The sequence below is a fragment of the Artemia franciscana genome, chromosome 16 (assembly GCF_032884065.1).
Source record: "Artemia franciscana chromosome 16, ASM3288406v1, whole genome shotgun sequence".
Classification (NCBI taxonomy): domain Eukaryota; kingdom Metazoa; phylum Arthropoda; class Branchiopoda; order Anostraca; family Artemiidae; genus Artemia; species Artemia franciscana.
This window is the reverse complement of record NC_088878.1, coordinates 30461172-30487871: the sequence shown is the minus strand read 5'-3', so window position 1 is coordinate 30487871 and position 26700 is coordinate 30461172. Positions and strand designations below refer to the sequence as shown.

At 32.8% G+C, this 26700-nt stretch overlaps 1 protein-coding gene across 2 annotated transcripts in view; it reads right to left on the bottom strand.

Annotated features, from left to right (window-relative positions):
- Window positions 1-26700, bottom strand: part of LOC136037339 (fatty-acid amide hydrolase 2-like) — a 206635-nt gene that overhangs the window by 44396 nt on the left and 135539 nt on the right. Inside the window, exon 7 of one of the 2 annotated variants that reach the window (XM_065720010.1) lies at window positions 675-776. The exons of the other annotated variant lie outside the window; for it this stretch is intronic. Coding sequence (XP_065576082.1) covers window positions 675-776 — 102 coding nt within the window. The remainder of the gene's footprint in view (window positions 1-674; window positions 777-26700) is intronic. 2 annotated transcript variants of the gene reach the window in all.

Below are 26700 nucleotides of genomic sequence, written 5' to 3'. Positions count from 1 at the left end.
AATTAGTTATCTTGGCCTTCCAATCAGTTCTGCTGTCAAATCACGCTCCCTCTTGCTTGTGCATTTTGATCAAAGGCTACAAAAAGCATTTGGCTTTCTTGTTTGCTGCGAAGCGCGATACTGCAGGCATATACTAGCCAAAGTCTACAGCTTATCCGCTCTCCCGTGTGTCATTGCTCGTTCCCCGTTCTGGGTCATCCTTCTATGCACTGACAAAAAAAAAAGAAAAATAAAATATAAGGTCCATGAATTTTCGATATGCGAAATTTCTGTTGGAAATTTCCCTATGATACAGAAACAGACATCTGATCGCCACTTAAGGTATGGCTGAGCCCCTGCTGCAGCTTAGAGTCACAGTGAAAGAGTTTTCGAAAGCCGATCAATGTTGTGTATTTTCCCAGGTAATGATTGATTGCTAGTTTATCTTTTATTTGTTTTTTTGTATGTATGTTGTATTTTTTTCGATTTTTCTTATTTACTCCATTGTAACACCCTCGAGTGTTTTTATCGACAGTAAAAAATTTATTCAGTCATTCAAAAGCAACTATTAAACGTCCAAAAAATGGACTACTTCTCAGAAGAAGTGACAAAAATGCAGCATCTTTTATTGATAAAATTGCAGAAGATGTGTATTACCAATAAAAGTAAGCAAAGTTTGGTGATGATAGACTTACTTTTCGAAGCGCCAACTCTTCTGACCAGGAATAAGCTTCTTCAACTGCAAACATTTTTGTTGCCCAAATCTCAAACGAACGGGACAACCCTTTGATTGATGCCTTAAAAAGTTGATAATTAGAACAAATGCTTTCAAAACAGTTAAAATAAACAATTTCAAATTAATTTTCATCCAGTATTACATAGCTTAAGGTAGTCATGGCAATGAATCTTCCTTACTTCAGTTAGAATGGACATAATTTAACTCTCTAATTACGCCGTAATTCATCAGCCTAGGTTCAGCAAAAGCTCCGGAAGCGTCCCGTGAGCGGCTTACAGTTGCAGTGAAACTACAATAAAACGGATACTGATAATTCGGTTTTTATCTTCTACTGTTTAAGATTTTTAAATACTAGAAAAAAAATGATTAAACGATAATTGGGAATTTTGAAAGAATTCGTCAAACCGAATACACTTCTTCCACTAACTAGTAAGCTGGGATATGTTTCTTCAATCTATTAAATAAAAAAACAGGTTTATTCAACAGAAATTAAGAAGCGACATTAAAACTTGGAACGAGCAGAAATTATTCCTTATATGTGGAGGGGCTGCCCCTTATATCGATACCTCACTCTTTACGCTAAAGTTTTTTAGTACTTCTAAAGAAGATTCTTATTCTAAACAAACAGCCCCTGGGTTTCAAGAGTCGTTCTTAAAAAAATGGGACCAAAAGTCCAACTTTAGCACAAAGAGGTAGGTATTGAAGAGAGGGAAATCTCTATCATATACAAAATAATTTTATTCGTTTTAAGTTTTAATGTTGCTCCTTACTTTCAGTTGAATTTTTTTTGTTTTATATTTAATTTCTGATCGTCTTTCAAATAATTCCAGGGAAATCCAACTCCTTCTGCATGGAAAATTCCCTCCCCACGGAAATTTCCTCCACGACTCCAAGTTAAAATACCCCTCCCTCCTGGAAAACTCCCCTCGGACAATTCAATTATCGCTGGAGACTCTCCACGGAAAATTCCTTGCGGATGATTCAGCCTGAAAAATTCTCCTTAGCATACTTTCATTTTAAAAAGGCTTTAACTACTGATAGTTTTTTTTTTAAATCATGTTGAAAATCTGCTTACCATAGAAAGTCTCTCCCTGCGAGGAAAATTGCTCTCTCAGAAAATTCCCCCACGAGACTTTCTCCCAGAGAAATTCCCCCCCGGGAAAAATCCTTCAGACAATTCCAAACCCGCTAAAAATCTCCTCCAGATCATCTCCACATGTAAAATTGAGTCGGCAAAAACCGAGTAAGACATATGAAAAGAATGTCTTATAGGGATTCTGGCAAATTCCAACAGCGTAAAATTTCCCCTCGAAACTTCATCTCCGGAAACTTCTCTCCCCACGTAAAAGGGCTAGTTACCTTCCAATCTTTTTGGTCACTTGAAAAGGGCACTAGAACTTTAATTTACGTTTGAATGAGCCATATCTCGATATCCTAGGACCACTGGTTCGAAACGATCATCCCTGGGGAAAAAAAGAACAAAAAACAAATAAACACGCATCCATGGTCTTTCTTCTGGCAAACATACAAGATTCAGCATTGTACAGACGGGAGCTTGAAACCTCAACTATGGGGTTCTCTGATACAATGAATTTCATGGTGGAATTTTTATCAAAATTCTATGACATTTTGGGGTGCCCCCCTTTTTTCAAAAATCAGGTCTTTTCTCAGACTTACAGCTTTTGATGGGTAACACTAAACTTAATGAATCTTACATATTTGGAATCAGCATAAAAATCAAATTCTTATGATGTATCTATTAATTACAAATCTCTGTTTTTATGGTACTTGCCCGTAGACAAAGTGCCATATAGCGATCGCAATTTCTGTCTGTCGGTACCAGTTTTCCTACTTCGAGAACTTCCAGATAAGCTAGGAGGATGAAGGTTGGGAGGCGTATCAGGGCCTGGACCAGATTAAATTAGAAATAGTCGCTTCCCCGATTCGACCATCTAGGGAAGGGGGAGGGGGTAATGGAGGGATGGTTAATTAAGACAAACTAGAAAAAACATTTAAAAAATATCCCCTTGAAAGCCTGCATAGCGCAGTGGATACGATGTAAGTAACAATTTACTAAGACTCCAACTCTGACTCCACAGCCCTGATGCTATGTATGAAATTACCTATGTATGAGGCCGGACGGCATAATAGTAAGATATTGTGTAAGCATGCTCTTATGCGAGCCTTGATAACTCTTGAGGGCAAAATTATCAATAATTTTAAACACTGCGTTCAACGCTTAAAAATACTAACAATCCATTTTAAATCGTCACTATGGTCGCAGTTCTTTATCCTGGCTATTAAAGAAATGCAAAGGTAAAATCAATTTCAAAATGAGTATTGAAAAATGTAATTCTATGATTTTCAATTTTCATTTTTTTTTCCTTATAAAGTTTCTCAAAACTTTTCAAAAGCATTGCTATAAGGCTTAACTGCATCATCGATATTAATCAAAGAAGCAAAATGTGCTACGGGAAATATCTAATTCAGATAATCAAAAAAAACAAAAATATATTTATAAAAAATGTTTATGATAAAATATGATATATATATATATATATATATATATATATATATATATATATATATATATATATATATATATATATATATATATATATATACATATATATATATACTAGCTGTTGGGGTGGCGCTTCGCGCCACCCCAACACCTAGTTGGTGGGGGCGCTTCGCGCCCCCCCAAGCCCCCCCGCGCGCGTAAGTCGTTACGCGCCATATTAGTTACGCGCCATTGTAGTTGTGTCCCTATGTCCCACCTGTGAATATAGATATATATATATATATGTTTTTAACTACGTAAAACTTGCGAATATACAACATTCTTTGCTGTCCCATTGTCTGTGCATATAAATAGATTGTTTACCGACTCTTGAAAATGCAACATATAATGGTCCATGGGAAAACAATCCGTATTCAGATCTATACCTCATGATTCTAATGATTGCCCTTGAGCTTTGTTGATGGTGATTGCTAATCTACCATTCCCTGTGTCGCCATCGTCATTTATATATCCCCTTGTGCCCCCCGGCATCCCCTTTGTAGTTTTGTCCCTGTGTCCAGGTCGTCATTTGTGTCCCGGTGTCCCAGTCTGTGATTTCTCTTTGAGTGTCCCGGGCGTCATTTATATTCCATGTGTCCCGGTGTCTCGGTCGTCATTTATATCCCCCTGTGCCCCCCGGCGTCCCCGTTGTAGTTGTGTCCCTGTGTCCCGGTCGTCATTTATATTCCCTGTGTCCCGGTCGTCATTTGTATCCCGGTGTCCCGGTCTGTATATACATTCGTTTTTTAGTTTTGTTTTTCTCCTTTATTTTTTTCCTTTTTTATTTTTTTTCTTTTTCAGTTTATTTAGATTTTTAGATTTTTTAGTTTTTTTATTAGTTTTTATTTTTTTTTTCTTTTTAGTTTTTTTGTAGTTTTTACCTTTTTTTTAGTTTTTTTACTTATATCCTGGTCGTCATTTATACTCCCTGTGTCCCGGTCGTCATTTGTGTCCCGGTGCTTTGTTGATTGCTAATCGAACATTCCTTTTGTCCCGGTCGCTTTCTCTTTGAGTGTCATCATTCATATTCCCTATGTGCCGGTGTCCCGGTCGTCATTTGTGTCCCGATGTCCCGGTCTGTAATTTCGTCAGTTGAAAACTTATGATGAAATAAATTTTTAATTTTTTCCCTTTTTTTGTTTTTAGTTTTTTTTTTATTGGTTTTTACCTTTTTTTAGGTTTTTTAGTTTTTTTCTTTTTTCTTTTTAGTTTTTTTTGAAGTTTTTATCTTTTTAGTTTTTTTATTTTTATTTATATTTTTTTAGTTTTCTTTTTCTCCTTTATTTTTCAGTTTTTTCCTTTTTTTAGTTTTTTTTCTTTTTTAGTTCTTTTAGTTTTTACCTTTTTCAGTTTTTTTTAGTTTTTTTAGTTTTTTAGCTTTTTTTATTTTTTTTTATTAGTTTTTAGTTTATTTTATGGTTTTTTCCTTTTTTTAGTTTTTTTTTAGTTTTTAAGCTTTTTTAGATTTTTTTATTTTGTTTTCTTTTTTTTTGTAGTTTTTACCTTCTTTAGATTTTTGCTTCTTTTATTTTTTTAGCTTTTTTAGTTTTTTTTCGTTTTTTCTTTTAGTTTTTTTGTAGTTTTTATCTTTTTTATTTTTTTGTATTTTTATTCATATTTTTTTAGTTTTCTTTTTCTCTTTTATTTTTCAGTCTTTTCCTTTTTTAGTTTTTTTCTTTTTTAGTTTTTAGTTTTTTTTTAGTTTTTTACCTTTTTTTAGTTTTTTTAGTTTTTTTAGTTTTTTAGATTTTTTAGTTTTTTTATTAGTTTTTAGTGTTTTTTGTAGTTTTTGCCTTTTTTTTAGTTTTTTCAGTTTTTTTTTAGTTTTTAGTTTTTTACCTTTTTTTAGTTTTTTTTAGTTTTTTAGCTTTTTTTGTTTTTTTTTTCTTTTTAGTTTTTTTTGTAGTTTTTACCTTTTTTAGTTTTTTTTCTTATTTTGTATTAGTGTGAAATAATTCAGACGTCATATGCGGACAAACATGACGTCACCTGATCCACAGATCCACACACAGACAACTTATTTTTATATATATAGATATATATATAAAATATGACGTAAAATATTATAAAATATGATGAAAATAATTGCGATATAATAATAATTTATGATAAAAAAATAATTTTCAAATATTTCTCCCAACAAGAACTTTTCTGCCAATAATTCTTTGCTTCAAACAAAGTTAAACCCTTCCTGCGTCAATTACACACACACAAAATATGAACGTACAACAAAAGTATAAAAAAAACACAATAGCTTCCAAGAAAATAATAACCTTTAATCAGTTGTAGAAACTGACTTTAAACTAGTCTTGTCTTTGGCTAATTAAAAGCAAAAATTGCTTCTGAGAACCTAAATTCCCTACGGCAATTAATTCCAGTCCCATATTCCCTTGAAGGTACTCCCTGAAAAACACCTTTTTACGCTTTTAAAATTAAATGCAAATAAGCTTTCTTAGAGAAAGATGGGAAAATTTTTCATTTAAGGAGATACAGCCTTACATCTTTATTTGAAATTCAAAGAGGCTTCCTTAAATATATAAATATATATATATATATATATATATATATATATATTATATATATATATATATATATATATATATATATATATATATATCTATCTATATATATAAAAATAAGTTGACTGTGGATGGATGGATGGATGGATGTGTCAGGTGACGTCACCTGAAAAAACTGGATCAGGTGACGTCAAAACTGAAAAAACTAAAAAAAGGCAAAAACTACAAAAAAAACTAAAAACTAATAAAAAAAATAAAAAAGCTAAAAAACTAAAAAAACTATAAAGGTAAAAACCAATAAAAAACTAAAAAAAAAACTGAAAAAACTAAAAAAGGCAAAAACTACAAAAAAAACTAAAAACTAATAAAAAAAGTAAAAAAGCTAAAAAACTAAAAAAACTAAAAAAAGGTAAAAAACTAAAAAAATAAAAAATAAAAAAAACTAAAAAAAAGGAAAAAACTGAAAAATAAGCTAAAATAAAGGTAAAAACCAATAAAAAACTAAAAAAAAAAAGGAAAAAACTAATAAATGACGACACTCAAAGAGAAAAAAAAGGCAAAAACTACAAAAAAAACTAAAAACTAATAAAAAAAATAAAAAAGCTAAAAAACTAAAAAAACTAAAAAAAGGCAAAAACTACAAAAAAAACTAAAAACTAATAAAAAAGCTAAAAAACTAAAAAAACTAAAAAAAAGGCAAAAACTACAAAAAAACTAAAAACTAATAAAAAAAATAAAAAAGCTAAAAAACTAAAAAAACTAAAAAAACTAAAAAAAGGTAAAAAACTAAAAAAACTAAAAACAAAAAAAAAACTAAAAAAGGTAAAAACTAAAAGAACTAAAAAAGAAAAAAATAAATGACGACACTCAAAGAGGAAAGCGACCAGGACAAAAGGAATGTTCGATTAGCAATCAACAAAGCACCGGGACACAGGGAGTATAAATGACGACCCGGGGGAAACAGGGGGATATAAATGACGACCGGGACAAAAAAACTAAAAAGAAAAAAAAACTAAAAACTAATAAAAAACTAAAAATCTAAAATCTAAATAAGCTAAAAAAGAAAAAAAAAGGAAAAAAATACAAATGACGACCGGGACACAGGGAATATAAATGACGACCGGGACACAGGGACACAACTACAACGGGGACACCGGGGGAAACAGGGGGATATAAATGACGACCGGGACAAAAAAACTAAAAAGAAAAAAAAACTAAAAACTAATAAAAAAACTAAAAAATCTAAAATCTAAATAAGCTAAAAAAGAAAAAAAAAGGAAAAAAATAAAGGAGAAAAACAAAACTAAAAAACGAATGTATATACAGACCGGGACACCGGGATACAAATGACGACCGGGACCCGGGACACAGGGAATATAAATGACGCCCGGGACACAGGGAACAAACCACAACGGGGACACCGGGGGAAACAGGGGGATGTAAATGACGACCGGGACACGGGGACAGGGAATGGTCGATTAGCAATCACCATCAACAAAGCCTCAAGGGCAATCATTAGAATCATGAGGTATAGATCTGAATACAGATTGTTTTCCCATGGACCATTATATGTTGCTGTTCAAGAGTCGGTAAACCTGACAATCTATTTATATGCAAAGACAATGGGACAGCAAAGAATGTTGTATATTCGCAAGTTTTACGTAGTTAAAACCATATATATATATATCTATCTATATTCACAGGTGGGACATAGGGACACAACTACAATGGCGCGTAACTATTATGGCGCGTAACGACTTACGCGCGCGGGGGGGCTTGGGGGGGGCGCGAAGCGCCCCACCAACTAGGTGTTGGGGTGGCGCGAAGCGCCACCCCAACAGCTAGTATATATATATATATATATACTAGCTGTTGGGGTGGCGCTTCGCGCCACCCCAACACCTAGTTGGTGGGGGCGCTTCGCGCCCCCCCCAAGCCCCCCCGCGCGCGTAAGTCGTTTCGCGCCATAATAGTTACGCGCCATTGTAGTTGTGTCCCTATGTCCCACCTGTGAATATAGATAGATATATATATATGGTTTTAACTACGTAAAACTTGCGAATATACAACATTCTTTGCTGTCCCATTGTCTTTGCATATAAATAGATTGTCAGGTTTACCGACTCTTGAACATGCAACATATAATGGTCCATGGGAAAACAATCTGTATTCAGATCTATACCTCATGATTCTAATGATTGCCCTTGAGCTTTGTTGATGGTGATTGCTAATCGACCATTCCCTGTCCCGGTGTCCCGGTCGTCATTTACATCCCCCTGTTTCCCCCGGTGTCCCCGTTGTAGTTGTGTCCCTGTGTCCCGGTCGTCATTTATATTCCCTGTGTCCGGGTCCCGGTCGTCATTTGTATCCCGGTGTCCCGGTCTGTATATACATTCGTTTTTTAGTTTTGTTTTCTCCTTTATTTTTTTCCTTTTTTTTTCTTTTTAGCTTATTTAGATTTTAGATTTTTTAGTTTTTTTATTAGTTTTTAGTTTTTTTTTTCTTTTTAGTTTTTTTGTCCCGGTCGTCATTTATATCCCCCTGTTTCCCCCGGTGTCCCCGTTGTAGTTGTGTCCCTGTGTCCCGGTCGTCATTTATATTCCCTGTGTCCCGGTCGTCATTTGTATCCCGGTGTACCGGTCTGTATATACATTCGTTTTTAGTTTTGTTTTTCTCCTTTATTTTTTTCCTTTTTTTTTCTTTTTTTTATACTCCCTGTGTCCCGGTGCTTTGTTGATTCGCTAATCGAACATTCCTTTTGTCCTGGTCGCTTTCTCTTTGAGTGTCGTCATTTATTTTTTTCTTTTTTAGTTCTTTTAGTTTTTACCTTTTTTAGTTTTTTTAGTTTTTAGTTTTTTTAGTTTTTTACCTTTTTTTAGTTTTTTTAGTTTTTTTAGTTTTTTAGCTTTTTATTTTTTTTATTAGTTTTTAGTTTTTTTGTAGTTTTTGCCTTTTTTTTAGTTTTTTAGTTTTTAGCTTTTTTATTAGTTTTTAGTTTTTTTTGTAGTTTTTGCCTTTTTTTAGTTTTTTAGTTTTTTTATTAGTTTTTAGTTTTTTTTTCTTTTTAGTTTTTTTTGTCCCGGTCGTCATTTATATCCCCCTGTTTCCCCCGGTGTCCCCGTTGTAGTTGTGTCCCTGTGTCCCGGTCGTCATTTATATTCCCTGTGTCCCGGTCGTCATTTGTATCCCGGTGTACCGGTCTGTATATACATTCGTTTTTTAGTTTTGTTTTTCTCCTTTATTTTTTTCCTTTTTTTTTCTTTTTTTTATACTCCCTGTGTCCCGGTGCTTTGTTGATTGCTAATCGAACATTCCTTTTGTCCTGGTCGCTTTCTCTTTGAGTGTCGTCATTTATTTTTTTCTTTTTTAGTTCTTTTAGTTTTTACCTTTTTTAGTTTTTTTTAGTTTTTAGTTTTTTTAGTTTTTTACCTTTTTTTAGTTTTTTTAGTTTTTTTAGTTTTTTAGCTTTTTTATTTTTTTTATTAGTTTTTAGTTTTTTTGTAGTTTTTGCCTTTTTTTTAGTTTTTTTAGTTTTTTAGCTTTTTTATTAGTTTTTAGTTTTTTTTGTAGTTTTTGCCTTTTTTAGTTTTTTTTAGTTTTTTAGCTTTTTATTTTTTTTATTAGTTTTTAGTTTTTTTTTGTAGTTTTTGCCTTTTTTTCTCTTTGAGTGTCGTCATTTATTAGTTTTTGCCTTTTTTTCTCTTTGAGTGTCGTCATTTATTAGTTTTTTCCTTTTTTTTTTTTAGTTTTTTTATTGGTTTTTTACCTTTATTTTAGCTTATTTTTCAGTTTTTTCCTTTTTTTTAGTTTTTTTTTTATTTTTTATTTTTTTTAGTTTTTTACCTTTTTTTAGTTTTTTTAGTTTTTTTAGTTTTTTAGCTTTTTTACTTTTTTTATTAGTTTTTAGTTTTTTTTTGTAGTTTTTGCCTTTTTTAGTTTTTTCAGTTTTTTTTTTAGTTTTTTTTTTGTAGTTTTTGCCTTTTTTTAGTTTTTTTAGTTTTTTAGCTTTTTTATTTTTTTTATTAGTTTTTAGTTTTTTTTGTAGTTTTTTGCCTTTTTTAGTTTTTCAGTTTTGACGTCACCTGATCCAGTTTTTTCAGGTGACGTCACCTGACACATCCATCCACACATCCATCCACAACTTATTTTTATATATATAGATATATATATATATATATATATATATATATATATATATATATATATATATATATATATATATATATATATATATATATATACATATATATATATATATATATATATATATATATACTAGCTGTTGGGGTGGCGCTTCGCGCCACCCCAACACCTAGTTGGTGGGGGTGCTTCGCGCCCCCCCCCAAGCCCCCCCGCGCGCGTAAGTCGTTACGCGCCATATTAGTTACGCGCCATTGTAGTTGTGTCCCTATGTCCCACCTGTGAATATAGATATATCTATATATATAAAAATAAGTTGTCTGTGGATGGATGGATGGATGGATGTGTGGATGGATGTGTCAGGTGACGTCACCTGAAAAAACTGGATTAGGTGACGTCAAAACTGAAAAAACTAAAAAAAGGCAAAAACTACAAAAAAAACTAAAAACTAATAAAAAAAATAAAAAAGCTAAAAAACTAAAAAAACTATAAAGGTAAAAACCAATAAAAAACTAAAAAAAAAACTGAAAAAACTAAAAAAAGGCAAAAACTACAAAAAAAAAACTAAAAACTAATAAAAAAAGTAAAAAAGCTAAAAAACTAAAAAAACTAAAAAAACTAAAAAAAGGTAAAAAACTAAAAAAAATAAAAAATAAAAAAAAACTAAAAAAAAGGAAAAAACTGAAAAATAAGCTAAAATAAAGGTAAAAACCAATAAAAAACTAAAAAAAAAAAGGAAAAAACTAATAAATGACGACACTCAAAGAGAAAGCGACCAGGACAAAAAACTAAAAAAAAAAGGCAAAAACTACAAAAAAACTAAAAACTAATAAAAAAATAAAAAAGCTAAAAAACTAAAAAAACTAAAAAAAGGTAAAAAACTAAAAAAACTAAAAACTAAAAAAAAACTAAAAAAGGTAAAAACTAAAAGAACTAAAAAAGAAAAAAATAAATGACGACACTCAAAGAGAAAGCGACCAGGACAAAAGGAATGTTCGATTAGCAATCAACAAAGCACCGGGACACAGGGAGTATAAATGACGACCAGGACACAAGTAAAAAAAAAAAATTAACAAAACTAAAAAGAAGGTAAAAACTACAAAAAAACTAAAAAGAAAAAAAAACTAAAAACTAATAAAAAAACTAAAAAATCTAAAAATCTAAATAAACTAAAAAAGAAAAAAAAAGGAAAAAAATAAAGGAGAAAAACAAAACTAAAAAACGAATGTATATACAGACCGGGACACCGGGATACAAATGATGACCGGGACCCGGGACACAGGGAATATAAATGACGACCGGGACACAGGGACACAACTACAACGGGGACACCGGGGGAAACAGGGGGATAACCTGACAATCTATTTATATGCAAAGACAATGGGACAGCAAAGAATGTTGTATATTCGCAAGTTTTACGTAGTTAAAACCATATATATATATATATATCTATATTCACAGGTGGGACATAGGGACACAACTACAATGGCGCGTAACTATTATGGCGCGTAACGACTTACGCGCGCGGGGGGGCTTGGGGGGGGCGCGAAGCGCCCCCACCAACTAGGTGTTGGGGTGGCGCGAAGCGCCACCCCAACAGCTAGTATATATATATATGTTTTTAACTACGTAAAACTTGAGAATATACAACATTCTTTGCTGTCCCATTGTCTGTGCATATAAATAGATTGTTTACCGACTCTTGAAAATGCAACATATAATGGTCCATGGGAAAACAATCCGTATTCAGATCTATACCTCATGATTCTAATGATTGCCCTTGAGCTTTGTTGATGGTGATTGCTAATCTACCATTCCCTGTGTCGCCATCGTCATTTATATATCCCCTTGTGCCCCCCGGCATCCCCTTTGTAGTTTTGTCCCTGTGTCCTGGTCGTCATTTGTGTCCCGGTGTCCCAGTCTGTGATTTCTCTTTGAGTGTCCCGGGCGTCATTTATATTCCATGTGTCCCGGTGTCTCGGTCGTCATTTATATCCCCCTGTGTTTTTTGTAGTTTTTACCTTTTTTTTTAGTTTTTTTTTAGTTTTTTTTACTTATATCCTGGTCGTCATTTATACTCCCTGTGTCCCGGTGATGAAATAAATTTTTAATTTTTTCCCTTTTTTTGTTTTTAGTTTTTTTAATTGGTTTTTACCTTTTTTTAGGTTTTTTAGTTTTTTTTCTTTTTTCTTTTTAGTTTTTTTTTGAAGTTTTTATCTTTTTAGTTTTTTTATTTTTATTTATATTTTTTTAGTTTTCTTTTTCTCCTTTATTTTTCAGTTTTTTTTTTATTAGTTTTTAGTTTATTTTATGGTTTTTTCCTTTTTTTAGTTTTTTTTTTAGTTTTTTATCTTTTTTTAGTTTTTTTTTAGTTTTTAAGCTTTTTAGATTTTTTTATTTTGTTTTCTTTTTTTTTGTATTTAGTTTTTTTTCCTTTTTTTCTTTTTTGTTTTTTATTGGTTTTTACCTTTTTTTTTAGCTTTTTTAGTTTTTTTTCGTTTTTTCTTTTTAGTTTTTTTGTAGTTTTTATCTTTTTTATTTTTTTGTATTTTTATTCATATTTTTTTAGTTTTCTTTTTCTCTTTTATTTTTCAGTCTTTTCCTTTTTTTAGTTTTTTTCTTTTTAGTTTTTTTTAGTTTTTTACCTTTTTTTAGTTTTTTTAGTTTTTTAGATTTTTTAGTTTTTTTATTAGTTTTTAGTTTTTTTGTAGTTTTTGCCTTTTTTAGTTTTTTCAGTTTTTTTTAGTTTTTAGTTTTTTACCTTTTTTTAGTTTTTTTTAGTTTTTTAGCTTTTTTAGTTTTTTTTTCTTTTTAGTTTTTTTTGTAGTTTTTACCTTTTTTAGTTTTTTTCTTCTTTTGTATTAGTGTGAAATAATGACGTCACCTGATCCACAGATCCACACACAGACAACTTATTTTTATATATATAGATATATATATATATATATATATATATATATATATATATATATATATATATATATATATATATATATTACGGAATGTCCGCTAATTGATTAATGTCGACTTTCACCGGTGAATGTACGAAATACCTTTTTTTCTCCTTGGATTTAGTCAGCGTCGCCAGTCAATTTAATCCAAGGTTTGATGATGACACATTAGGTTAGACTAGATTAGGTTTGGTTACACGAGGTTAGGTATAGGTTAGCTTAAGTTAGGTTTTTAACCCATTTCTGATATTTAGAACCCAAATTAACCTAACCTAATCTAACTTAACCTAAACTAACAAATCTAACCTAACCTAACTTAGCTTTTACCATCATAGGTTGCATAAGACTGAAAAAGGTGACTCGCAAACATAATTGAATCGAGGTAGAGAAAAAGGAATTTTCGAACATTTACCGATGAATGTCAACGTTAACTGATTTCGGACATTCGCGGTAACATTATATATATATATATAATATATATATATATATATATATATATATATATATATATATATATATATATATATATATATATATATATATATATATATATATATATATATATATATATATATATATATATATATATATATATATATATATATTATATATATATATATATATATATATATATATATATATATATTATATATATCTATATATATAAAAATAAGTTGTCTGTGGATGGATGGATGGATGGATGTGTCAGGTGACGTCACCTGAAAAAACTGGATTAGGTGACGTCAAAACTGAAAAAACTAAAAAAAGGCAAAAACTACAAAAAAAAACTAAAAACTAATAAAAAAAGTAAAAAAGCTAAAAAACTAAAAAAACTAAAAAAAGGTAAAAAACTAAAAAAAATAAAAAATAAAAAAAACTAAAAAAAAAGGAAAAAACTGAAAAATAAGCTAAAATAAAGGTAAAAACCAATAAAAAACTAAAAAAAAAAAGGAAAAAACTAATAAATGACGACACTCAAAGAGAAAAAAAAGGCAAAAACTACAAAAAAAACTAAAAACTAATAAAAAAAATAAAAAAGCTAAAAAACTAAAAAAACTAAAAAAAGGCAAAAACTACAAAAAAAACTAAAAACTAATAAAAAAGCTAAAAAACTAAAAAAACTAAAAAAAAGGCAAAAACTACAAAAAAACTAATAAAAAAAATAAAAAAGCTAAAAAACTAAAAAAAACTAAAAAAACTAAAAAAAGGTAAAAAACTAAAAAAACTAAAAACTAAAAAAAACTAAAAAAGGTAAAAACTAAAAGAACTAAAAAAGAAAAAAATAAATGACGACACTCAAAGAGAAAGCGACCAGGACAAAAGGAATGTTCGATTAGCAATCAACAAAGCACCGGGACACAGGGAGTATAAATGACGACCCGGGGGAAACAGGGGGATATAAATGACGACCGGGACAAAAAAACTAAAAAGAAAAAAAAACTAAAAACTAATAAAAAAACTAAAAAATCTAAAAATCTAAATAAGCTAAAAAAGAAAAAAAAAGGAAAAAAATAAAGGAGAAAAACAAAACTAAAAAACGAATGTATATACAGACCGGGACACCGGGATACAAATGACGACCGGGACCCGGGACACAGGGAATATAAATGACGACCGGGACACAGGGACACAACTCCGGTACACCGGGATACAAATGACGACCGGGACACAGGGAATATAAATGACGACCGGGACACAGGGACACAACTACAACGGGGACACCGGGGGAAACAGGGGGATATAAATGACGACCGGGACAAAAAAACTAAAAAGAAAAAAAAACTAAAAACTAATAAAAAAACTAAAAAATCTAAAAATCTAAATAAGCTAAAAAAGAAAAAAAAAGGAAAAAAATAAAGGAGAAAAACAAAACTAAAAAACGAATGTATATACAGACCGGGACACCGGGATACAAATGACGACCGGGACCCGGGACACAGGGAATATAAATGACGACCGGGACACAGGGACACAACTACAACGGGGACACCGGGGGAAACAGGGGGATGTAAATGACGACCGGGACACCGGGACAGGGAATGGTCGATTAGCAATCACCATCAACAAAGCTCAAGGGCAATCATTAGAATCATGAGGTATAGATCTGAATACAGATTGTTTTCCCATGGACCATTATATGTTGCATGTTCAAGAGTCGGTAAACCTGACAATCTATTTATATGCAAAGACAATGGGACAGCAAAGAATGTTGTATATTCGCAAGTTTTACGTAGTTAAAACCATATATATATATCTATCTATATTCACAGGTGGGACATAGGGACACAACTACAATGGCGCGTAACTATTATGGCGCGTAACGACTTACGCGCGCGGGGGGGCTTGGGGGGGGGCGCGAAGCGCCCCCACCAACTAGGTGTTGGGGTGGCGCGAAGCGCCACCCCAACAGCTAGTATATATATATATATATATATATATATATATATATATATATATATATATATATATATATATATATATATATTATATATATATATATATATATATATATATATATATATATATACTAGCTGTTGGGGTGGCGCTTCGCGCCACCCCAATACCTAGTTGGTGGGGGCGCTTCGCGCCCCCCCCAAGCCCCCCCGCGCGCGTAAGTCGTTACGCGCCATAATAGTTACGCGCCATTGTAGTTGTGTCCCTATGTCCCACCTGTGAATATAGATATATATATATATATATGGTTTTAACTACGTAAAACTTGCGAATATACAACATTCTTTGCTGTCCCATTGTCTTTGCATATAAATAGATTGTCAGGTTTACCGACTCTTGAACATGCAACATATAATGGTCCATGGGAAAACAATCTGTATTCAGATCTATACCTCATGATTCTAATGATTGCCCTTGAGCTTTGTTGATGGTGATTGCTAATCGACCATTCCCTGTCCCGGTGTCCCGGTCGTCATTTACATCCCCCTGTTTCCCCCGGTGTCCCCGTTGTAGTTGTGTCCCTGTGTCCCGGTCGTCATTTATATTCCCTGTGTCCCGGGTCCCGGTCATCATTTGTATCCCGGTGTCCCGGTCTGTATATACATTCGTTTTTTAGTTTTGTTTTTCTCCTTTATTTTTTTCCTTTTTTTTTCTTTTTTAGCTTATTTAGATTTTTAGATTTTTTAGTTTTTTTTATTAGTTTTTAGTTTTTATTTCTTTTTAGTTTTTTTGTCCCGGTCGTCATTTATATCCCCCTGTTTCCCCCGGTGTCCCCGTTGTAGTTGTGTCCCTGTGTCCCGGTCGTTATTTATATTCCCTGTGTCCCGGTCGTCATTTGTATCCCGGTGTACCGGTCTGTATATACATTCGTTTTTTAGTTTTGTTTTTCTCCTTTATTTTTTTCCTTTTTTTTTCTTTTTTAGTTTATTTAGATTTTTAGATTTTTTAGTTTTTTTATTAGTTTTTAGTTTTTTTTTCTTTTTAGTTTTTTTGTAGTTTTTACCTTCTTTTTAGTTTTGTTAATTTTTTTTTTTACTTGTGTCCTGGTCGTCATTTATACTCCCTGTGTCCCGGTGCTTTGTTGATTGCTAATCGAACATTCCTTTTGTCCTGGTCGCTTTCTCTTTGAGTGTCGTCATTTATTTTTTTCTTTTTTAGTTCTTTTAGTTTTTACCTTTTTTGGTTTTTTTTTAGTTTTTAGTTTTTTTAGTTTTTTACCTTTTTTTAGTTTTTTTAGTTTTTTTAGTTTTTTAGCTTTTTTATTTTTTTTATTAGTTTTTAGTTTTTTTGTAGTTTTTGCCTTTTTTTTAGTTTTTTTAGTTTTTTAGCTTTTTTATTAGTTTTTAGTTTTTTTTGTAGTTTTTGCCTTTTTTTAGTTTTTTTAGTTTTTTAGCTTTTTTATTTTTTTTATTAGTTTTTAGTTTTTTTTGTAGTTTTTGCCTTTTTTTAGTTTTTTCAGTTTTGACGTCACCTGATCCAGTTTTTTCAGGTGACGTCACCTGATCCACGATCCACAGATCCACAGACAACTTATTTTTATATATATAGATAGTTTTTTTTTTTTACTTATGTCCTGGTCGTCATTTATACTCCCTGTGTCCCGGTGCTTTGTTGATTGCTAATCGAACATTCCTTTTGTCCTGGTCGCTTTCTCTTTGAGTGTCGTCATTTATTAGTTTTTTCCTTTTTTTTTTAGTTTTCTATTGGTTTTTACCTTTATTTTAGCTTATTTTTCAGTTTTTTCCTTTTTTTTAGTTTTTTTTTTATTTTTTATTTTTTTTAGTTTTTTACCTTTTTTTAGTTTTTTTAGTTTTTTTAGTTTTTTAGCTTTTTTACTTTTTTTATTAGTTTTTAGTTTTTTTTTGTAGTTTTTGCCTTTTTTTAGTTTTTTTAGTTTTTTTTTTAGTTTTTTATTGGTTTTTACCTTTATAGTTTTTTTAGTTTTTTAGCTTTTTTATTTTTTTTATTAGTTTTTAGTTTTTTTTGTAGTTTTTGCCTTTTTTTAGTTTTTTCAGTTTTGACGTCACCTAATCCAGTTTTTTCAGGTGACGTCACCTGACACATCCATCCACACATCCACAGACAGACAGACAACTTATTTTTATATATATAGATATATATATATATGTATATATATATATATATACTACATCTACCCTTACATATCCTAGCCTCAAAAAGCTGCTCATAATTGAGCTCATAATTGTGATATGAAAAATTTTATTTTGAATGTTTTCAGTTTTGGTGATATTTTCGAGTAAAGTCGGTATCGGGGAAAACAAGATGTCAATATTTTGGTATTAGGGCAGTTCCAAAGCGGCTGTCAAAGCAATGGCTTTTTATTGCCTCTGTTAGGAAAAGTAACACTTCAGTTCGAAAGCTTTTCAAAATTAATTGTTATGATGGATTTCCATTGTTAAAAACTATTTCTTTTTCTGAAGATGAGTTCAAACTCACTTATCCAGAGATGACGCATGTGGAAGAAAAAAAATATGCCCAAAATGGATTCGATCAGTCGTAGAAAAATAGAATCGATGAAATTAGCGGCACAGAGGAGCGCAATTTTGCCGCTTTTTCCCCACATATCGGTCTCGTGAAAAAAAATAATAAAAAACACTCATGAAATTTACAAGAAAGTTGGCTAAAAATGATTGTACCAATAACCTAACATTCTGACTTTTGACACTTGTTGCCAATGACAGAGTTCATTCCGATATAGTTCTTTCGACATAAGTGGTCACACGGTGATTATAGCCGGTGAATGTCTTCAACCCACAATCCAAAACCAACCAAACATGAAAAAACATACTAGCAATAAACAAACAAGATTATCGAAGAATATCATTGCAAGAAGACGATCAGAGAAAAACAAAATACACACAAAAGTTGGTTTGAACAGCGCCTACCATTTCTCCAGGGGCTATTAAATATTAAATAAAAAACAAGTTTTTTAAATGAAAGTAAGGAGCGACATTAAAACTTATAACGAACAGAAATTACTCCGTATATGAAAGAGGCTTTTCCTCCTCAACGCCTCGCTCTTTACGCTAAAGTTTGACTCTTTCTCTTAACTCTACTTTTTAAAACAGTAAAAAAAACTTTAGCGTAAAGAGCGGGGTGTTGAGGAGGAAAAGCCCCTTTCATATACGGAGTAATTCTGTTTCTATATTTAATTTCTGGGCGTTTTTGAATTAATGCATGTTTTGATCTTGGCTCTCCGCACATAAATAATTATAACGAAATTTGCATATTAATTTTTTTTTTGGCTAAATGGCTTTCTCATAGTTTTTAACCGGAAGATTTAGAGAAAAGGGGAGGGAGGGAGGAGGCCTAGTTACCCTCCAATCATTTGAGTACTTAAAAAGGCAACTAGAACTTTTAATTTTTTTACGAACGTTTTCATTAGTAAAAAAGATACGTAACTTACGAATTAACTTACATAACGAACTTCCATATTCGTATAATTTTATTGCGTATATGAAAGGTTTCACCCCTCGTCGATACCTCGCCCTTTACATTAAAGCTTAAATTGTGTCCCAATTCCTTAAGAATGACCCCTGAATCACAAAGGCCGTAGAATAAATAGTTGAAATTACTAAAAATACTTTAGCGTAAAGAGCCAGGTATTACGAGGAGGTAAACCCCTCATATGCGTAATAATTTCTGTTCGCTTTAATTTTTAATGCTGCTCCTTACTTTCAGTAGAAACACCTTTTCATATTAGTTTGTCATTGTTTTTTTTTAAATAATGCTAGAAAATCCTGCGCCACCCTCATTGAAAGTCTCTTCCCGCATGAGAAGTTCCTCCATGGAAAGATCCTCCCACGCAACCCCCCCCCCAAACCAAAAAATACCCCTGAAAACGTCTGCACACTTCCCAGTAACCATTACTATATGTAAACACAGGTCAAAGTGTGTAACTTGCAGCCCCTCCCACGGGGACTGCGGGAGTAAGTCGTCCCCAAAGACATAGTTATTCGGTTTTTGACTATGGTGAATAAAATGGCTATCTCAGAATTTTGATCCGGTGACTTTGGGAAAAATGAGCATGGGAGGGGGCCTAGGTGCCCTCCAATTTTTTCGTCACTTAAAAAGGGCACCTGAACTTTCAATTTCCGTTAGAATGAGGCCTTTCGCGACATTCTAGGACCACTGAGTCGATAGGATCACCCCTGGGAAAAAAAAACACAAATAAACACGCATCCATGATTTGTCTTCTGGCAAAAAATGCAGTTCGTTAAAAAATGAGCATGGGAGGGGGTCTAGGTGCCCTCCAATTTTATTGGTCACTTAAAAAGGGCACTAGAACTTTTAATTTCCGTTAGAATGAGCCCTTTCGCGACATTCTAGGACCACTGAGTCGATACGATCACCCCTGGAAAAAAAAAAAATATATATAAACACGCACCCTTGATCTGTCTTCTGGGGGAAAAAAAATACAAAATTCCACATTTTTGAAGATAGGAGCTTGAAACTTCTACAATTAGGTCCTCTGATACGCTGAATCTGATGGTGTAATTTACGTTATTGTATACGTAAATTACGTTAGGGGGTGTTTCCCCCTATTTTCTAAAACAAGGCAAATTTTCTCAGGCTCCTTACTTTTGATGGGTAAGACTAATCTTGATGAAACGCATATATTTAAAATCAGCATTAAAATGCGATTCTTTTGATGCAACTAGTGGTATCAAAATACCATTTTTTAAAATTTCGGTTACTTTTGAGCCGGGTCGCTCCTTACTACAGTTCATTACCACAAACTGTTGGATATTGAAACTACTCTGGCGGAAGTTCAAGAAACTCGATATCTGAGATTTATAGATTTATCTGGAATTTATGTTTATATTAGTCGGGAATAATGTCAATATTAGTCGAGGGTAACATTCTGACTATTGACGCTTGTTGCCAATGACAGAGTTCATCCCGATATAGTTCTTTCGACGTAAGCGGTCACACGGTGGTTATATCCCGTGAATGTCTTCAACTCACAATCCACAACCAATCAAACACGAAAAGATATTTTACTAGCCATAAACAAACAAGTTTATCGAAGAATATCATTGCAAGAAAACGATCATAGAAAAACAAAATACACACAAAAGTTGGTTTAAACAGGGCCTACCATTTCTCCAGGAGCAATTAAATATATATTGGAACTACTCTAGCGGAAGTTCAAGAAACTCGATATCTGGGATGTATAGAGTTATCTGTGATTTATGTTTATATTAGTTGGGAATAATGTCAATATTAGTCGGGGGTAACATTCTGACTATTGACGATTGTTGCCAATGACAGAGTTCATCCCGATATAGTTCTTTCGACGTAAGCGGTCACACGGTGGTTATAGCCCGTGAATGTCTTCACCCCCAATCCATAACCAATCAAACATGAAAAGACATTTTACTAGCAATAAACAAACAAGATTATCAAAGCATATCATTGCAAGAAGAAGATCAGAGAAAAGTAAAATGCAAACACAAGTTGGATACTATCTAGGAGAGAAGAAGATATATAAGCCTAAATCAAGTAAATTGCACAGGAAAACGTTCCTTGCCGTTCGAAAACCCCGACTAAGACATAAAGAACCTTCTCTTGGAAGTTCCAATGAACTTCGTATAGAAAATTTTGAAAAATACCCAAAAGGTGGTTCTCATCGTTGAAATATGCTACCATTCCTTCTTTCAATTACAATTTTCAAAACTTAACGGCGATGACACACGCCTAACATCTTCGATATTCTGAAAAACCTGGTTTAGTCAGTCCTCTAGACGGGATAACATCCACAACATTTTTGTAAAGGCTTCCCTGCTGATCCATCAAGATCTTTACCATCTCTGTTTCAAAGTTTGACCGTCCTGGAATAATCCCCATACACACGAAGGAAGTGTGTCGCATCCCTTCTAAAAATAAGCTGTTATCCATGTACAGATCTAGGATGAATCTCTTGTACGTAGAGATAAAACCAATAACATATTATATTCTCGGTAAGAACAGTAATACACACAAACACACACAGGTTAAGGTAAAAAAAGCCTTAGGAGGCACACAAGTTCCCACGCATGTGCAGATTAAACTGGCAGTATAACCTGGAAACACATTAATGGTTCAGAATACTTTATTTTTTATCGGTTCTAAAGTCCTGTAAATAAGATTTAATATTTTAGAACTACCGTTTGGCACCCAGTTTCATAGAAAATTCAATATTACCCTCCCATACACAAAGGTTTGGGAGGTATTTAGCTTCAAAGGAAGAATTAAGAAACGATCTAAAATTATATAGATGACCCGTTTTAATGGTCAACTAAGATTATCAATTCATCAGAGTGGCTACTTATTTCCCAATCGAAGATCCTTCACTGTCACCCTGAATTCATTATCAAGAAAGTTAATGAACCTCATCTCTCGGAACAAATTTCTCAGACGATCTGTCGTCAAATGTTTAGCTCGATCCCTCAAGTGCTAGAAAACGGGAAACGATTTTTTGCATCCAAAATTTTCCTCAATACAGCTTGATCCACCTTCCAAGTTTCACATAGTAACTGTTGTCAAATATAGCTACTTGCTTTATGCTTTGGGCCTCAAAATCCACTTGCTATGCCTCAATAGGATTCAGAAGGAGGGCAGCAGTGGGGAGTGGTAGCATTTCCAAAGGAAAATTCATACCTGTAAAAGCTTGATGCCACGTTAAAGATTATCTTCTACAAGCACATCCACAAACTTTTGAGGAAGTTCTCTGCTTGTACAACAGTTTGTAAAATCAACAAGACAAAAACATAGAGACACTACTAGGTTTGTGTTCCTGAAGGGAGAGACGTCCCAGAAAGAGTTATTGACAAAAAGCACCTGTCAGCGCTCCAATATCATCTAGAATCATAATATCCCCTAAGGGGTTACTATATCACACCCATATATTGATTCCTTTAAGAGAGGGATCAAAATTGCACTAAACTTTGCAACTAAATGCAAAACAAGAATTACTGGCAAATCAGGCAGTTTTAGTTGGTCAACTACTGCAACTACAACTCACTGCAGCACCAAGCCACTTAAACCAACACAATGCACATGCTCCTCATTCATACCGATCTATTTCATGCGTCTCTCTTCACACCCTCTCAAGAAGTTTCGATTTCTTTTAAATTCTTTCTTACGACCTCCTGCCAGCCAATTCAGGGACCCTTTTCCTTTTACAACCTTTCTCTCGTTATAGCCCTAGAAGCAGGATAGAATCAAATTTTGACAGCAAAATCTATCCAATGCGCATTATCTTATTTCAAAGATGACGTTTGGTTGTTTACAAAATTTTGTCATAGCTTAGCTGATAGAGAATGTCCGTTTCAATGAACTCATGTCTCTCTCAACTCTCAACTCAACTCTCTTTTCTTCTCTCTCCGCTTGTCTCCCTCTCCTGTTTTAAAACTCACACAACTCATGCTTAGTTAATGTTAGTCAGGCGCAAATACTTTCTGCAAGATGGATAATATCATCTCAATATAGTTCGAATTTTTCTCCACTGTTTTCTTCTTCGTCTCTTTCGTTTTATCCCGAGTCCTTAATATCGAAGAATAAGAGGAATTTGTGATCTGTCCCCATAAAATAATAAGATGAGACAGTTTTCAAGATTCAGCAGTATTACGATAGTCTTGCTTTTTTTCCATCCGCAGTCACTAAGACGCTTGTTATGTTATCTTCTGTATTCAAATTTTTTGACGATTAAGGAATCTGATTCAGAGACAGCAAATGCTTTTTCCGTGTGGGTCTTATTTCCTGACCTTAAACATATTGAAAAGCAATCAATATTTGTTCAAAAAGGTTCATGGCAGCAAACTACAGGCAAAGAGCGTGCCGTGCCCATAGTAACTGAAACTCTATTGAAACGAATTTTGATCAAAAAGTCAAAAACAAAATTTGGTGCTTATAATGTTTCCTTCCAATATGTAAAACATCTTGAATTTAAAGGTAAAAAATCTGGATAATCATTCCAAATACGTAAAACGTCTTGAATTTAAAGGTAAAAAATCTGATGTTTTTAATGATTCCAAATATGTAAAATGTCTTAAATTCAAAGGTAAAAAATCTGGTGTTAATAATGATTCCAAATATGTAAAATGTCTTGAATTTAAAGGTAATGAATCTTGATATTGATTCCGAATATGTAAAACGTCTTGAATGTAAAGGTAAAAAATCTGATTTTTATAATGATTCCAAATATGTAAAACGTCGGAATTTAAAGGCAAACAATCTGGTGTTTATGATGATTTTAAATATGTGAAACGTCTCAAATCTAAAGGTAAAAAAAATCTGGTGTTTATAATGATTCCAAATATGTAAAACGTCTTGAATTTAAAGGTGAAAAATCTGGTGCTTATAATGATTCCAAATATGTAAAACGTCTTGAGTTTAAATTTAACCATCAAAATATACTTGTGCAAGTAAATTCGTATATTTTTGGATAAAAGACAAAAAAAGAGCCAATATTGACGGGAATTGCAATTTCTGGACGCTCAAGAAGCCCCAGAATGTTCAAGTCCGAACTAGTTTTTATATAGATAGATAGATAGATAGATACAATACAAATTAACTGCGTAAAACTTGCGAATATACAACATTCTTCGCTGTCCAATTGTCGCTGCATATAAATACATTGTCAGGTTTACCGACCCTCGAACATGCAACCTACAATTGTCCATGGGAAAAACAATCAGTATTAAGATCTATACCACATTTTTCTAATGATTGACCTTGAGCTTTGTTAATGGTGATTGCAAATACTAATCGAATTGGGAATTGCAATCTTTTAAATTGAAAAAGCAGATCCGTTGGAATCATGGGAATGCGAGGAATAAGAACAGCCTCACCCTCATAAGGCCCTGTCAAGATTGTGGCCTCTATTAGGTTTTCCACTGTTTTTTTTTTACGGCAAGTCGCGTGCCATTGCAAAGCTTTGGTGGGTTGCTATTTCTTAAAAGTATTATTGGTACGCCTATTTTTAGTTGTAGCACGTGTGGTGGAAACCCTGAAGGATCTATGGAATTTAAAAATTCAGATGGATAATTAACCGCTTCATTTGGTTCCAAAACTGTGTCGACTGACTTGTAAAGGACTGCCTGGTCTCGAATCTTGGTCAAAACAATATTGTTGATTTCTGGGACGTCTATATTTTTGGGTGCGAGAATCGCTCTTTCACTTAGCCATTTATTTTTTTATAATTTTTTAGAATATTCGGAAATACTTTTTCAATCAATTCATTTTTGGACGTCACTAAATTACAGAAATCAGCAGGTAGTTGTATACGTCCTGAAATTGAGTCTACTGTTTGACCAGAGTCATCGTTTTGCAATCGGACACGCATATTTGTAGTTAATTTTAATATTTTTACGTGTGCCCATAAATTAGAATTTTTTAGGCAAGCATTCATTTCGTCTGCAGGAGTTAAACTACGTAAAAATTGCGAATATACAACATTCTTGGCTTTCCCATTGTCTCTGCATATACAAAGCCGTATGTACTAATAATGACATCATATGCAAACGCTCTTTTCACAAACAAACAAACATGCATACTCACAACTCGTTTTTATATAGATAGATAGATAGATAGATACAATACAAATTAACTGCGTAAAACTGGCGAATATACAACATTCTTCGCTGTCCAATTGTCGCTGCATATAAATAGATTGTCAGATTTACCGACCCTCGAACATGCAACGTACAATTGTCCATGGGAAAAACAATCAGTATTAAGATCTATACCACATTTTTCTAATGATTGACCTTGAGCTTTGTTAATGGTGATTGCAAATGCTAATCGAATTGGGAATTGCAATCTTTTAAATTGAAAAGGTAGATCCGTTGGAATCATGGGAATGCGAGGAATAAGAACAGCCTCACCCTCAAAAGGCCCTGTCAAGATTGTGGCCTCTATTAGGTTTTCCATTGTTTTTTTTACGGCAAGTCGAGTGCCATTGCAAAGCTTTGGTGGGTTTATATTTCTTAAAAGTATTATTGGTACGCCTATTTTTAGTTGTAGCACGTGTGGTGGAAACCCTGAAAGATCTATGGAATTTAAAAATTCAGATGGATAATTAACCGCTTCATTTGGTTCCAAAACTGTGTCGACTGACTTGTAAAGGACTGCCTGGTCTCGAATCTTGGTCAAAAAACACATCTACTCAAGCTATAATCATCGACTGGGTTGTACCTGAATGCCAGGCGATAACTTTCAGGTTGCTCTGATTCCTCGGCACGCTTTCTTTTCTTACTTTCTCTATCAGCAGCAAGCCTGATTTCTTGCTGTTCTTGTGATTCCTCGGCACGCTTTCTTTTCTTACTTTCTCTATCAGCAGCAAGCCTGATTTCTTGCTGTTCTTGTAATACCTCGGCACGCCTTCTTTTTTCACTTTCTCTTTTAGCAGCAAGTCTGCTTCCGCGTTGCTCTGGTAGTTCCTCGGCACGCTTTCTGTTCTTTTTTTCTCTATCAGCCTCAAGCCTGTTTCCTTGCTGTTCTTTTGATTCCTCGGCACGCTTTCTGTTCTTTCTTTCTCTATCAGCCTCAAGCCTGTTTCCTTGCTGTTCTTTTGATTCCTCGGCACGCTTTCTTTTCTGACTTTCTCTATCAGCAGCAAGTTTTTTGGCATAGACTCTTTGAGCATCTTCATCGGCTTTTGCCATGGTAAGTTCATCAGTCATTGTAAACTTAAACATTAATAGATTTCTACGTGAACATATGTCTTAAATATCTTGAATGACGTCACCGTCAAAGCAAAAATGACGACAACTAATTTCATGACGTCAGTCAACACAGAAACATGACGTCACCTGATCCACAGACAGACACACAGACAGACAACTTATTTTTATATATATAGATAGATATATATATATATTTCTTTCATTTCCTTTTCCTTTTATTCCTTTTCGTTTTGTCATTGTTCCTTTAATTGTCATCATTAGAACATGGAAAACCTATTAACAGAAAAAGAAACTGAAATACAACGACAGAAAAAAGAAAATAATTAGATATATGGAAAGGAACGACAAGCAAAAAAAAGAATAAAAATCAAACAAGAAAACAAAGGCAGGAGGGAAAAAGCTGAAGAGTTAATATCAGTGCGGTAGAAATGCAATCCAAAATTTACGCAAAATCTATCATTAATAAATCTCCATACCAAGTCACTCAAATAATCTTTAAAAAACGCCTTCAATGTAATCTTTAAAGACATTCATTGAACAGTTCTTTAAAAATTATTTCATGCAATTGAAATTTATTTACAAAATAGGAGATATAGTACTTGAGTAGAATTCTAACCCTTTCTTCTTTAATTAAGACAACAGGAAATCTTTTGGAACGAGCATTAAC